Source organism: Cylas formicarius, unplaced genomic scaffold (assembly GCF_029955315.1).
Source record: "Cylas formicarius isolate icCylForm1 unplaced genomic scaffold, icCylForm1.1 PGA_scaffold_7__23_contigs__length_41026272, whole genome shotgun sequence".
NCBI classification, from domain to species: Eukaryota; Metazoa; Arthropoda; class Insecta; order Coleoptera; family Brentidae; genus Cylas; species Cylas formicarius.
In genome coordinates, this window is record NW_026844352.1 from 12,171,340 (window position 1) to 12,185,748 (window position 14,409).

At 33.5% G+C, this 14,409-nt stretch overlaps 1 protein-coding gene across 2 annotated transcripts in view; it reads left to right on the forward strand.

Annotated features, from left to right (window-relative positions):
* The window catches only part of LOC132704726 (potassium voltage-gated channel protein eag), a 107,717-nt gene that overhangs the window by 74,997 nt on the left and 18,311 nt on the right, over window positions 1-14,409 (forward strand). For both annotated transcript variants that reach the window (XM_060674928.1, XM_060674929.1), the window contains 2 exons: window positions 7,278-7,477; window positions 8,548-8,800. In XM_060674928.1, the coding sequence (XP_060530911.1) occupies window positions 7,278-7,477; window positions 8,548-8,800 (453 nt within the window). The remainder of the gene's footprint in view (window positions 1-7,277; window positions 7,478-8,547; window positions 8,801-14,409) is intronic.

Below are 14,409 nucleotides of genomic sequence, written 5' to 3' on the forward strand. Positions count from 1 at the left end.
GCCCTTTGCGTAATACCAGGGGTAAAATGGATAATTCTATGGATTGGAAAATAGCTACTAATCAATAACGCTTTTTTTATGAAATACTTTTAAATAATTATAATTATTATAAATAACCTTAAAATAGTGGGCCACGACAGCCAGAAGCATCTCCAAAATTTGAGTAAATTTAGTTAAAATTAGTCAAAAATAAATCGACATGATGTTTAAAAGCCACAAAAAATAATAAAACGCTTAAGTGCCCCCCCCCCCCCCGCCACACTATAATTAAATATATATAACACTCAAACATTTTTTTAGTTGTGAAAGTTGAAACTGATAAAGATGAATACCTAAAGACGAACATGTTATCTATATGTTATAAGTCCAATATCCGAAGGTAGTTTCATTATTTAAACAGCTATTGGTTAGTTAATCATACAAACTTTAAAGGTGGCAGCTTCAAATGTTCGAAACATAAGAGATTAAAAACCATTAGATAATGGTTTAATTTTTAAATTTCAAATTATATTATCACAACTCAGTCAGCACTATCAAGTCATCTTAAAACCGGTATACCAACACGTACTCAACGGGAAATGCAATATGACCAACCGAAATTTTGAAAAAAACATTATTTCTAGATTTAGCTAAATGAAATTGCACAATTACAATTTTTGTGTTAATGTTTTTGTAACCTAGTGTTTCACCTCGTCGATGATCCTCTCCAACTACTAATTCTATTTATAGTACATTTAGTTTTTTAATTCTAGTTTCAAATAAAATACTATACATATCTTTAAACAACTTTTTTGTTAATTCTCCAGTATCATAGGCTCATCATATCCGAGGCTCACTCTTATCCTCCATCGGTGAAAATAAAATATAATATAATATAATAATAACCCTTTATTAAATTGCAAGCAACATCTAGATGGACTTGGACTTCGAACGCCTCGTATATGCTAGCTTATAAGCCAATGCTCTTCGCATACGTTTTGTCGATTAATTTCACTGTAGGACCCTCAATTGGTCGCACCCTAATTTACATGCAGAGCAGTATCTATGGTTCACCGCGGCAAGGTCATAAGTTCCACCAACCTTAATTGCCGAGGTCACAAGCAGCGCGCTATAAAATGTTTGAAGCGGATTTGCTGTTATATTGCGGATCGAGTATAAATCTGGCCATCGACGGCGTTTGCTAGGATTTGGATTGTTTGATCGTTTCACTCATTGGAATATCGCATGTGTTGTCCATTTTAGTTTCCATGCTTAGTTTTCGTTGAAATCGCAGTTTTTGCTTCTGACTAGCTGTGCAAGAAGGTTGTAATTCTATGTTTTTGCACGAAAAATTATTGAGACACCTTTTTGAGTCATCAGATTAAAATGGATTAAAAAAATCAATACAATTTTGAAATAATTTGGAGAATGTTTGAGTAACGATATTTGCTAAAATTTGCGATGATGCGAAAATATGGCAAAGTATTTTAGGCTAGAATTCGATTCTTCGCTACGATCTGATTACACCTGAGTCCTTTCTTAAATCATTTGCTACAGGAGGGTGGTTCTTAAATTACTTCGAAACTAACCAATAGATCTTAGTTTGTTGAAATTGGATGCGTCACCTCTGAAATAAGAAAAATAGACTCTGGAGCACATCAACGTGCTGTTGTATGCTCTTTACTTTTTAATGTATATATCAACAGTTTAGTCCAATTAAAAAAAAACGTTTGGAAAAATTTCCAATACAGCGATTAATGCTCGGCAGATATGTAAAATGTGTTAAAACATCTAACTGATCAATAAAGAATCTAACTTTCCTTCTCTCATTCACCTTTCATGAGAATCATTTGTTAAACTCTATTACAATAATGCAATACAGTACATTTATTTCCTTAGACAATAATATATTGTGAACAAAAATCATTGTTCACACTAACTTAAAAAAAAAAAGCAAAAAAGAAACATTTCTTAAATATCTAGGAATAATTATAATAGGCGCATGAAATGGGGTGTTCTAAAAAAATGAAAGGACGTGGATTATTACGAAAATTTTAATATCTTAATTAATTCTTAAGAATTTTGACAATTTTTTTAGACATTACATCGCAATACTCAAAAATGCTTTCTAAAATTTTATCCGTGACGAGACTTACTTTTCCGGCAAAAACCAAAACAAAACTAACCAAAATTGTGGAAACCCACCTGACTTATCATCTTACAGCAAAAAAAAAAAACTATTTCAATAAAAAGAACCAAAAATATGAGTATAGTGTGGTACTAAATAATGAAACTAAAAAATCATTTCATACATTTATCAGATTGTTTAAAATGATGATTGTTGATAATAGAGTATAATGTGATAATGTTTACAAACCTTCTGGATTCCTCCTGCGTCGGTTTGTTGATGAATTGAACGCTCATTCTGTTGACCTCTTCGAAGCTTACCTGAATAGGAGTTAAGATTTTCTGGTTGGTTATAGATTTCTATGGATTCTTGGATTTTTCGTTCGTTTTCGTTCAAAATACACTTCATCTCAACCTTCCAAAGTCCACACTTGCCACTATTCTCCTTCATTACATTCAAAACATCACTGAATACATATCAAAAGTTTTTAAGATTTTAATCGGTAATACTAAAATTCTGGTAAATAATCCTTTCTTCTTCCAACGAAAAATCCTAGAATCTATAGAAATCTATAAGCAACCAACTAATCCTAACCGCGACTCAGGTCTTTACCTTTAGCTGCTCCCCAGTCAAACAATATAAAGGGTGATTCAATAAGAGTTTCCACATTACAATTTGAAATATTTTTGAAACGCCGCTGTATTTGTTTATTATCGTATGAGATTTCTAACCTCAAAACATAAACAAAATTAGTCACGGAGCAATATATGACTGAACAACGTGTAAAAATTGTGCAAGTCTATTATGAAAATGGTCGATCAAGAAAAAATGCATTTCGGGCTCTACGTGAATTTTTCAGCGCGCAAAATCGACCTTCTGAGAGGACAATTTGGAATGTGGTTCAAAAATTTGAGCAAACTGGATCTGTAACTAACCTCAAAGTCCTTTACGTGCTCGTGCAGGTCGGTCAGATCAAAATATTGCCATTGTTCGCGAAAGTGTAGCCGAAGATCCAAACACATCGATTCGTCATCGATCGCAGCAAGTGGGTCTTACGAATTCAACCACACAGCGAATTTTAACAAAAGACTTGCATCTACACCCATATGAAGTTCAAATAACTCAAGAGTTCAAACCTCGAGATCATCAACAGCGCCGCGTGTTTGCAGAATGGAGAACAAGGGGTTCATTTTTCAACGAAAATCATCTTTAACGATGAGGTACATTTTCACGTTGGTGGCTTTGTAAACAAACACAATGCTCGTATTTGGGGATTAGAAAATCCAAGAGAGATTGTTCAAAAAGCAATGCGTCCTCAAAAAGTGACTGTTTGGTGTGCATTTTGGTGCGGAGGAATAATTGGCCCTTTTCTTTTCGGAGAACGTTGTTACGGTTAATGGTGTTCGCTATCGAAACATGATATCTGATTTTTTCTGGGAGCAGTTGGAAGGTATGGACATTGAAGATTTGTGATTCCAACAGGATGGAGCCACTTGTCACACATCCAGAGAAACGATGCATATGCTGGGGGGCAAGTTTCCTGGTCGGATTATCTCACGTAACGGCGATATCAATTGGCCGCCGCCATCATGTGATATTTCTCCCCTAGATTTTTTTTGGGGGTATCTAAAAAGCAAAGTGTATAGAAATAAACCAAACACTAATCCAGAGACGAAACAGGAGATTAGACGCGAAATATCCGGCATAGAACCTGAATTGTGTCAAAAAGTGATTGGAAATTTCAATAAACGAATGTCACGTCATGCCACATGAGTCGCGGGGATCATTTGAATGACATCATCTTTCATACCTAATTGTAATACACTAATCTTGAATGGCAACTAAAAATGTTTGTATATTTTTATATTCTTCCGAGTTTTTTTTATTATTTTAATGCGGAAACCCTTATTAAATCACCCTTTATAAGCAGGTACAGAGTAGAATACAAGCCGGTGTCAGTTAAGCTCTAAAAAGCCAACAGGAGGAATTCAGAAGATTTTTAAATAGCATTAGAGTAGCCTGCACAAGTGTCTTTGAAAAATTAAAAAGAGTATAATGTAATAAGATAATTAATCTGTTCTATTAATAATAAAATTGTATTATTAATTTTAACTTTTTTTTTTTGGTTTCAAGTCAACCAGCATGTTCATATCTTGCATTTTTATATATATGAAATGGCACATAATTATTATAATAACAAGTTTTAAAACATCCATAATGCCAAACCGAGACTTGAATAAGGAAAAGTTTCACAACTCAAAAATCAAAAACCTGTTTCCGCCAATTTCTCTGGTTCAATTTTCTTAAGTGGATTTTTCCCTTTCCTTCGAAATATATTGTATATCTCCACATATAATGAAACACCCGGTTCATACAACTCTCCGTGGGAGCATAATTTTCAGTTATCGTCGGAAAACTAACTGAAACTAATTTAATTTAATTTCACCGCTCTATATTGAGTTGCGACTTCATTAACTGGTAATCTGTACTTTCCAACCATTTAATTAAAACTATGGAACTCTGTTGGTGATTGAAAAATATATTTCTTATTTTAAATCCGATTTAACTAATATATATATTTTCGTTTTTTGTCCCACTTCAACAATTTTATTTGTGTCGCAAGCAGTCAGATCGTGTTTCTTTGTGACGATTATTCGACCTTGTTGTCCGTGAAAGTGAACAAAATAGGTTATAGGTTCTTTTTTATACCAGTTTAATTTAGGCTGAAACTTTTAATACATTCTTACACGAAAACCGTTAAATAAATTGTTAATTTAAAATAATTGTATTCCCTACAACAAAAATAAAAATTAAGTGAGACAAAAACGAAAAATGTCAAGGAAACAGGCGGTTTGACAATTAAAGGTCAAAGTAAAAAAGTTCGAAACTTCCGTCTGTTCACAGGATATTTTTGACATAGTTTACTTCATACTATACGATACTATAGTATCGTGAAAAACGGATACATAAAATATTAGTAATTACATATATATGCCCACAATGATAAAAAGCGGCCAATAAAAAACTTGGCAGTGATAGCTGACCGTCTGGTTAATTTTCATCTGATTAATAATACCATTGATAAGACTGGCAATATTAAACGCATGAAATCAAACGGTCTGGATTGAATATCTTCCTCCATCAGGGACCATTTTTGGTTTTGCGGACGACCAAGTTTTCCTATACGACGATGATTCTTGGGATAATCTTAAAATCAAAGTGGAAAATGACTTCAGTAAACACTTGACCTGGTTTACACATATGTCACACACATGGTGAATGAAGAAAAAACAGTTTTTATGCCATTTTCATTCAATAAACGAGTTTTCCAAATTTTAGCACTTTAGATACACATACAATAAACAACCATTCAATAAAGTGGACAAAAAAATTGAAATACTTAGGAATAACAATGGATACACAATTAAAATGCAATAAATATTTACAAACAACATAAGGCACTGATTTACAAATTTAAATATTTTGGAAACAATACAACAAACAAAAATTGGAAATTATGCAAAAATGTTTCCAAAAAATAATTGGCTTTAGATATTTTCAAAAATAAAATAGAACTACAAATATAACAAAACATTCCTACAATATAAAACAATAGAGAAATGGGAAATGTGATAGCAAATAAGTATAAAAAACAAATAGCACAAATTTTGTACCATTTTTGCAGGCCCATTTTTATAATTTCCTAGATGACGATTTATGGCAGAGATCCATAATTTAAATATCATTAAGTGCCTTTAAAAAACATCTCAAAAAATTATTCTATCTCTAAGACTGTTAATAAATATAAATCCATAAAGAAGAAAAATTAAACGTAAAAAATTAAACGTAAACTTATTATGGTTCCTCTTCCGAGGCTTTAAATCTGTCGCAATTATACTTTAAGGGTCGCTTCCACAAAGTGCGATAAGACAATCAGGTTACCAAGGTTACCTCCCGTGTCTCAAAAGATTCGACCCTTGGTCCCCTTTTTTTTCTATCTACACCTTAAAGATTGTCTCAAGTGCAAGTCTGCAGATATTGAAGAATATACTTTCGCCCTTATGAATCAACAGATGCGTATGACCTTCTAAACGCAGATTTGGAAGTCATAAGGAATCTTTGATGATTCCACAAGCTAATTTCAAATTCTTTATGAAATTAAAAAGGAATTAAATCCCTTGGTTTGTTCACAACTTCAGTTTGAGAAGCATATTTACTTGTATAATGCCTAAGTCTTATTGTGCACTGAAGCTGCACTATGCTAGCAGGCGTTGTCTTAACAAAAAACTGATACAAAATCTCTGTGAATCGTTAGTGTTGTGACATTTTGTTTATTGTGGTACCGTATTTATAAATTATCTACGTCCGATCGAAAATGAACATATACACATAATTTTAAGCTGTCGACTTAACTTCTCACTTCGCGAGTATAATCAACAACGCTTAAAATTCATGAGCTATTTTGCCTTAATATGGAACTTTGCGAGAGACATCATATCTTAGCATTTGTTATTAAAATTAAATACACTCAAACGCCAAACTAAGAGGCTGACTAATAAATCCGATATAGACTCAGCACGCAGCCTAGTCATTCCACATTTTGCTTACCCAAACAAAAAATCTCCAATATTTGAGAAAGCTTCTCCTAAAGCGTATAATCTCTTATCTGCCTTTCCAGAAAACTCAATACCTACTATGTTTGAATACAAACTTAAAACTTATTTATTTGACCAAAAACTTGGTCCAAATAAATGTTAAAATGATAAATGGCTAGCTATCAAATTGTATTTATGTTTTTATAGTTAATCAATCGTCTTTTTTATTTGAATCATTTATTTTCTCTCCTTTTCGGAAGTTAGGTGGAAGAATAGCTTCTCGTTGTGTAATTAATTCATTCGACTTTTGGTTAATTTATTATAATATTGTACTATAACTATACACAAAATAAAATCCATCTTTATCTTCCAGTCCCTACATATCTATTAGAACGGTTTGAAGGTCGATATCTACATTATTTTTCAGTGAGAAGTTTTTATTGCGATTGAAAAAGAAATTTCAATGTAGGAAACACCCTATATTCAATCACACTGCGGTCGATGTTAATCGTAACATATATTATCAAAACAAATTAAATCTTAAATTAAATTAAATTAAATATTCACAATTATAGCACTACTTTACGCGACTATATTCGGTCATGTGACGACAATTATTCAGCAAATGACGTCAGCGACTGCAAAATACCACGACATGCTGAACAATGTTCGAGAGTTTATGAAACTACACGAAGTCCCGAAGGCTTTATCAGAACGGGTCATGGATTACGTGGTATCCACGTGGGCGATGACAAAGGGCCTCGACCAGGATAAGGTACGAAATATTTTGAGCGATTTTCACATGTTTCGAAAATGTTACTAAATTTATGATGCGGTATAATCGTATTGAAATAATTTTTCTTTAAATACTATTTCAATAATTGAGGTCAACCCCGACATCAAAAACGCAGAGGAACCATAAAAAATGATGAAAAAGAACAAAATCAACGATTTTTAATTAGATTGTCGAGTTTTCGCCATATTTTGTTAAAACTGTAACAATCGGCGAAGGAATAGCCACAATGCTGCAGTGTAACTTAGGAGCGTCTATTTGAAGACGACATTATGAGAAAACCAAAAACGAAACTTTAACAGTTCTGAAACTGAATGATTTTTACTTACAAAAATGTACATCCGCCGACTACAAAAAATTGTACCAGAAAACGCCGAACTATCAAAAATAAAACAGAAACCTTGATAATTGAAACTATTTTATGGTTAATATCACATAATTTAAGTAAAGAACATAATAAAAATTTATTGCAGAGAAAGAAAATTTCAAATTATTTAAAAATGGCTTTACACATGACAATGTTAATTGGGCTTGGAAGCTGTCGGATGTTTGCGGTGGATTTAAGTATCGGATCGTTCCTTGCCGTTTCTCATTTCTTACGGTCACGTGACAAGCCGCCCAGTGAATATATTACATTCGTGCTGTTTGAGGGTCGAAAAGCGAGGTAAATTTTACAATAGAAAGAGAAGGCGAAGTCATGGGGATTGTTGGGTTTTTCTTGCTCAATTATGTAAATGGGAGAATTGGGTGATCTCGTTGTTTGATTTTCATTTTTATAGTGAAAGATTTATACATAATTTTTTTTGTCGAAACCATATCTTCTTTAAACATTTGTATAGAATAATTTGTGGTTAGGACCTTTTTAAAAATCTTCGAAAAAAAGCTTATACAAATTAGAAATTCGTAATATTTTAGTCTTCCTCGATCGATTTTAAGCTGTAAGTCACTTTTAAATTTATATTATACAGACGAATGATGTTGAATACGCTGATGATACGAATGATTGATTGAATGTCAAGAACGCCTGAGATAACTTTTCTTTTTTGTCATAGGTTCTAAACTTTTGTCCGAAGGACATGAAAGCGGATATATGTGTCCACTTGAACAGGAAAGTGTTCAACGAACATCCGGCCTTTCGTCTGGCGTCTGACGGTTGTCTCAGAGCTTTGGCGATGCATTTCACCATGTCACATTCCGCACCCGGCGATTTGCTCTATCACACCGGAGAGTCGATAGATTCTTTGTGCTTTATAGTGACAGGTTCGTTGGAAGTGATACAAGACGACGAGGTTGTTGCTATTTTGGGTGAGTTTCCGATTGGCTACCATTATTTTTATAGTTTTACAAAAAAAAAGTGGTTGCCGGTAACTGAAACTGTGTCGAAAACTATTGCAACCACCGAACATTTAAATGTAAAACGTCAATTTCCAACAATGACCAAAATATCTTTGATAATTCGTCGTTAAAAGTCTTGAGTAACTAGTCTTTTCAAATTTAAAAATATTTCTAGTGAGACACTGAAACTGATTTATCTGAAGTATCCCCAAATTAAACGCTCTGTATATCCAAAACGATTAGTTCAAAGTCCTTTAGACCTTACAATTGTGAAGTCAGTACAGAAAAGTTTGTCCAGTGAGTTTGCACAAAATAACAAGATGACTATTGAAACCAACATCAATAACATGCAATTTCCGAATTTACAAATGCTTTCAGTTCATTTACCAACAATTACCTTGAGCATACACATATCGCTACTATGTTTGCGACCTTTCTTAACTCTTTTATTTGGTATTTTGACAGTGCGCTTCCACTTAAATACAGAAAATGTATACCAAAATTAAATAAGATCAAATTTTCTGATAAAGTACTACATAAGAGAAAAGAATTAGAAAACTTAAACTGGTTACATTTAAACTACAACAAATTCAAAAGAAACTTCGAAAAATACATAAGACTCAAAATAGCAAATTGATTGATAAAGCATAAAACAAAACAATAGCAAAACTAATAACAAAACTAATAACTGACCAAAAAGTTATAGCTAACGAATTTGGCAAGTACTTGTAGAGCATTATAGAAAATAAATTATCTAGTGAGTGAACTTACGGGCGGCTTATTACACAAACTATGTTTTGGCACCTACCACGCCATGAAATAATAGACATCATTAAAGCTACACCGTCCAAGAAATCAGATAACATCCCGGTTAACTTGTTAAAGGAATGCAGGGTAGAACTTCAGTCATTCTCTCAAACGTAACTAATAGCTCAGTTGAACAGGGAATATTTCCTCAAATACTTAAGCAAACAGAAATTGTACCAATTTTGTGTAAAATATACTAAAAGGTAATCTATGAACGTACAACGAGTTTTTTAAACGCCAATCAAATTTTCTCTCCATGCTACGACGGCTTTAAAAGAGGATATTCGACATAAAGTGCCAGCGTCGACCTAACACACGTTCGTATGAACAAAAACGAATACGTTGTGGTTCTACTCTTGTCCTTAAAGGTTTGGCCACACATATTCAGGAAGCGTACGAGACGTTTGCGTGTTGACAGTTAGAACGAGACTCGTTTCAGAGACATAAGCCTACACTGTTCCAGGGTACGTACGACTTGCGTGTACAATTCAAATTTGAAAAAGAAAAATATGGGTACACAGCTCCTGGAAAAGCAGATCCAGAGAAGGCGAATTTATCACATTGTACCCACATTTCATGGACGATGAGAGAACATTTTTTTAATATTTCCGAATGAACACTACGAAGCCATATAAGTAAAAAAGAAGACACGTTTTGGAGATCTTCAATTCAAAGATAATATAAATTTTACTTATTCAACAATCTATATAATATGTAAAAAATGCATTTATTTTCCACAAAAGATACAAATTAAAATTTATTTACTTAACCTAAAAAAATACAAAATTAAAAATCCAGCTAACTTAACTACTTATGGTGAGATAGAACTGGAAAGGTTTGTTCTAAAAAAACAGTCGAACCAACACAAGCGTTAACCGGTGCTCAGTTGGGTTGTGTCTTATACTGATTACTATAATTATTGCTGCTAATATGGTAGTGAAAGGGATTGAGGCTGAAGAGGTGTGAGACAATATCCTTCTGAAGGTGCCGCTAAGTTATCTCGATTACAGGGCTGGGGTGATTGCGAAGACGGCGCTGAATGGAATTGAGGAGAATGGAGAGATTTGAAAGAATTCTCTCGAGGTGAGTGAAAGTTATCGTGAGGATGAAGCTGATCCAGATAGTACAATTTCTCTTTGGCTTGGCATTAACTGCCTAATTTCTAGATCTTGAACAATACTAAATATTTTTGATTTACCTTCATTCATTAACCTTTTGAGAGTATGCGATATAGTCTGTAAGAAATCATTAACATGATGAGGCGGTTCAGACGGAGGTAGACGCCGGTTAGCATTCTCAGATTTTTTTTCTTGTAAAATGTATTGCATTAGCTGGAATGATGGACTCTCTGCAACAGTACGTTTCTTTTCCATCTTTTTCCTTTTTGGTTGCGTTGGATGAGCGAATGGTTCTTTAGAGCAATTGACATTACTATGGGACACGTTTACTTCTTGATTTGAAGTGTTTGGGATAGTTCTCTCATCTTCCACAATATTTTCAATTTCTTGGGATTCTTCTTCTTCTTCGAAAATAGGAAAGTTCGAGGAAAATACCAGGCATTGAGGAATACAAAATTATGCTGGAAGTAACACAATTATTGAATTCGGCAACAGCTAAATTTAAAAGTAACAAAAAAAAAACAAACAAAAAAAGAATGTTTAGTACTGTTGTTTTTCTGGCATGTTTCATATAACTTTTTTGCAGTGGTTTTTTAATTTTGTTGTTTGTGGGATTACACGATTAATAAAAAAAGTGTTTACACATTATTTTAGCCGATAAAGTACTCTATAATTTATTTCACCTTGCCTGTTATTTACATATCTTCTGCTATTTTGCGCCAAATTATCTCTCGGAGATCCGTGTTTTTATATTTTGCGTCTTTTAGATCGTACAGTGTAGGGTACTTCATCATTTCTTCTAATAACCTCTCTACATTCATTTTTTTTGTGAAAATCTACTAGATATCTACTATACACGCAGAACCGCTCACGAAATCGGCACGAAAAAAATAAACTGAACTCGTCGTCTCGTCGTTGCTGGGCTACGGACGGGTCTAGCGTTCGTCTCGCACTCGCGTCGTTTATGTGTGGCCAAACGCGTTTAGACCTGTGCAATTACTAAAAAATGAACATCATGCGAGTTTCGTGCGACAGTCGTCACGTGTTCATCTCGTTCATGTGAGGTCAGACCTTAACCGTGCCTTCGATACCGTAGATCCTTAATTTGTAGCAATAAAAGTGGATAGGCTAGGGATACCAGGTTGTATAAATCACATTTATCATTCTCCCTTGACAGATATATAATATTATATTATATAATAATTGGAAGCAAATACACCGAAAATAGATATAGGAAATCCTCAAGGGGGCGTTTTGGGCATCACAGCAGTAATATCAGATGCTCATGAGGATAATTTAATTTTTAAAGTAGTACACTATGTAATGAAATATTGTAAAGGTACTAAATTTATGCGGAAAGTTTGGTTAACGTCGTTAACACTGAAATGAATCTAGTCCGAACGTTGATATTTAAAATCAGAAAATGCTATGAAGTTGAGAAGATTTATTTCGGAAAAAATAAATTAGCATTTCATTTTTGAAGTGAAAATTATTGAAACAAAAATTCCAAAATTTAATTCTTGTTAATACTCAAAAAACCAAGCAAGTTGTTATAAAACAATTGTTTTAATGTGCGATTTCAATTTGACTTCAAAAGTATATCCCTCCGTGTTGTACTGTTAAACTGAGCATGAGAACTAAAACTAATAATAAAATAGAAAAAATGCCCTTCTGCGGGGTTGTGCCAATTTTTGAACATGATTTAATCAAAAATTAATTAGTTCAAATATTTTTGCCTAAATTTTGCAGATTTTAATATTTGCATATTTTGTAAAGGTCTGACGACGCGGTGTTTAAAGTTTAATTAATTCACGTTACCGGGTAATTAATTTAGCGGTCGAAATTAATTTTCTCCCTAGTCATTCCGCCGCGTTCTGTTTGGGTTTCTGCGTTCGAACAGACTAAGCACATCTGCAGGTGACTTAGTTTAATACTTTTGTTCTCAAAAAAGTTCCCTTAAACTGTCACTAGAAAATCAATAATTTAATTTAACTAAGTAAAAATAACTAATAAATAAGCAATTTGTTAATTTAATCAAAACCAGACTTCACCTTAGGTCATGCACTTACTGATACTGGTCGTTCCCTAACCATCAGCTTCCACCTAAATTATCACATCTAGCCCATACATTTTTCAACCCGAATCTTTGAAATAGGAATTAACGCATCTCATCTTAGTATTAAGATGTCATACGTCCGATGAAAAACACCACTTCGCTAGAATGACGTACACGATCAATTATCAAGCATTCGGAGAAAACAACACCAAAACTAGGTTCCCTATTTGACTTAAAATTTCATCGTTAACAGGCATTATCCGAAACTTATGTACTACTTTTTACATTTGTGCCTGAAACATAAAAGGGTATGCCGCATTCGTCGATTTTTGTTGAGTTTCCCATTCCGTTTGTCACAATTTACTGTGCCACAAGGGCATGGTGTCATTCCAGACATTGTCAATGTTATAAGGAAGAATGCTTCAGATACTGTCAAGCCCCTTAGCCAATTTTAGAGAACATTTCGGGCTTCTTCAATCGAAGTCTTTGACTCCCTATCTCTCCTTAATATTTATGGCAGACATTCTTGACTTCCTTAAGCAGCCCGGTGCGCGTTGTCTCTCAATCGACATTACCAATGAACTTCTTATCGTACTCTCCTCTGAAATCATATTGGGGGGTGGGTGGATGATTTAAATCTTGAGAAGTGTTTTTTTCCTAAATCCCAAATCATTTTTCTTTCATCTTCATTTTTTAAGGCAGAATATTCGGTAACCAAGACCCAACAGGGAACAGGTACTACTCTTTGCATGTTCTTTAAGTCTAAACTCTTCTCTTGGAGAACATTGAATAGTACCCTTGTCAGTTGTGAGCAAAGAAAGAAATTGAAGCTGACCTTGACTTTGCTTGAAACTCCTCCAAAACCATAAAAGCATATTCTTCGTCCAAAATAAGATCTAGTTTTGTCTATTAACATGTGTCGGAGCCTGAGCCACGTCCTCTAAAAGGAATGGATCTGAAAACAGCAATAACTTCTTTGTGAGTAGAAAATTATGTTTTGTTACGAGCAAAAGATACACTTCATCGACATCATTTCCGAGGAAAATGGTTTGCCTTGAAAGCGTATTATTAGGTTTGTTATTTGTTAATTTTCATTTGATAACTCACTAGCTGGCCGTTTTTATGAAAAATAAAATAATATTAACAAGTAAGTTAAATTCATAATTCCGTATTGAATGAAATGTCACTAATATACATTAAGTTGTCAAACACCTTTTCATTATTTTGAATACATAGTGGCGATCTTATTCTAGTATTTTGAGATGCACGAAGAATCTCCAAACCATTTTTCCTAATTTGATTTCTAGCAGCATTAACTCTGCTGGCATATCTACTTCTGTGGCAAATTTTGATCTAACTAGTTTCTTATACCCTACCCAAAGTGCTCAATCATGGTAAAAAAAACATTTCCAATTGAGTACGTAAGGGATATTCTCCAATAATTCGGCCAGATCATTTTTAAGGAAACTTACGGTATTTGCAAAATAAAAGAAAGTTGCTTCTTCGAATAAATATTTTGACCACTGAGAATTCACTGGCAAAATTCTAAACGATTTGAAAAATATTGGGGTTTTACATTCATTTTGAATAATGGTAAG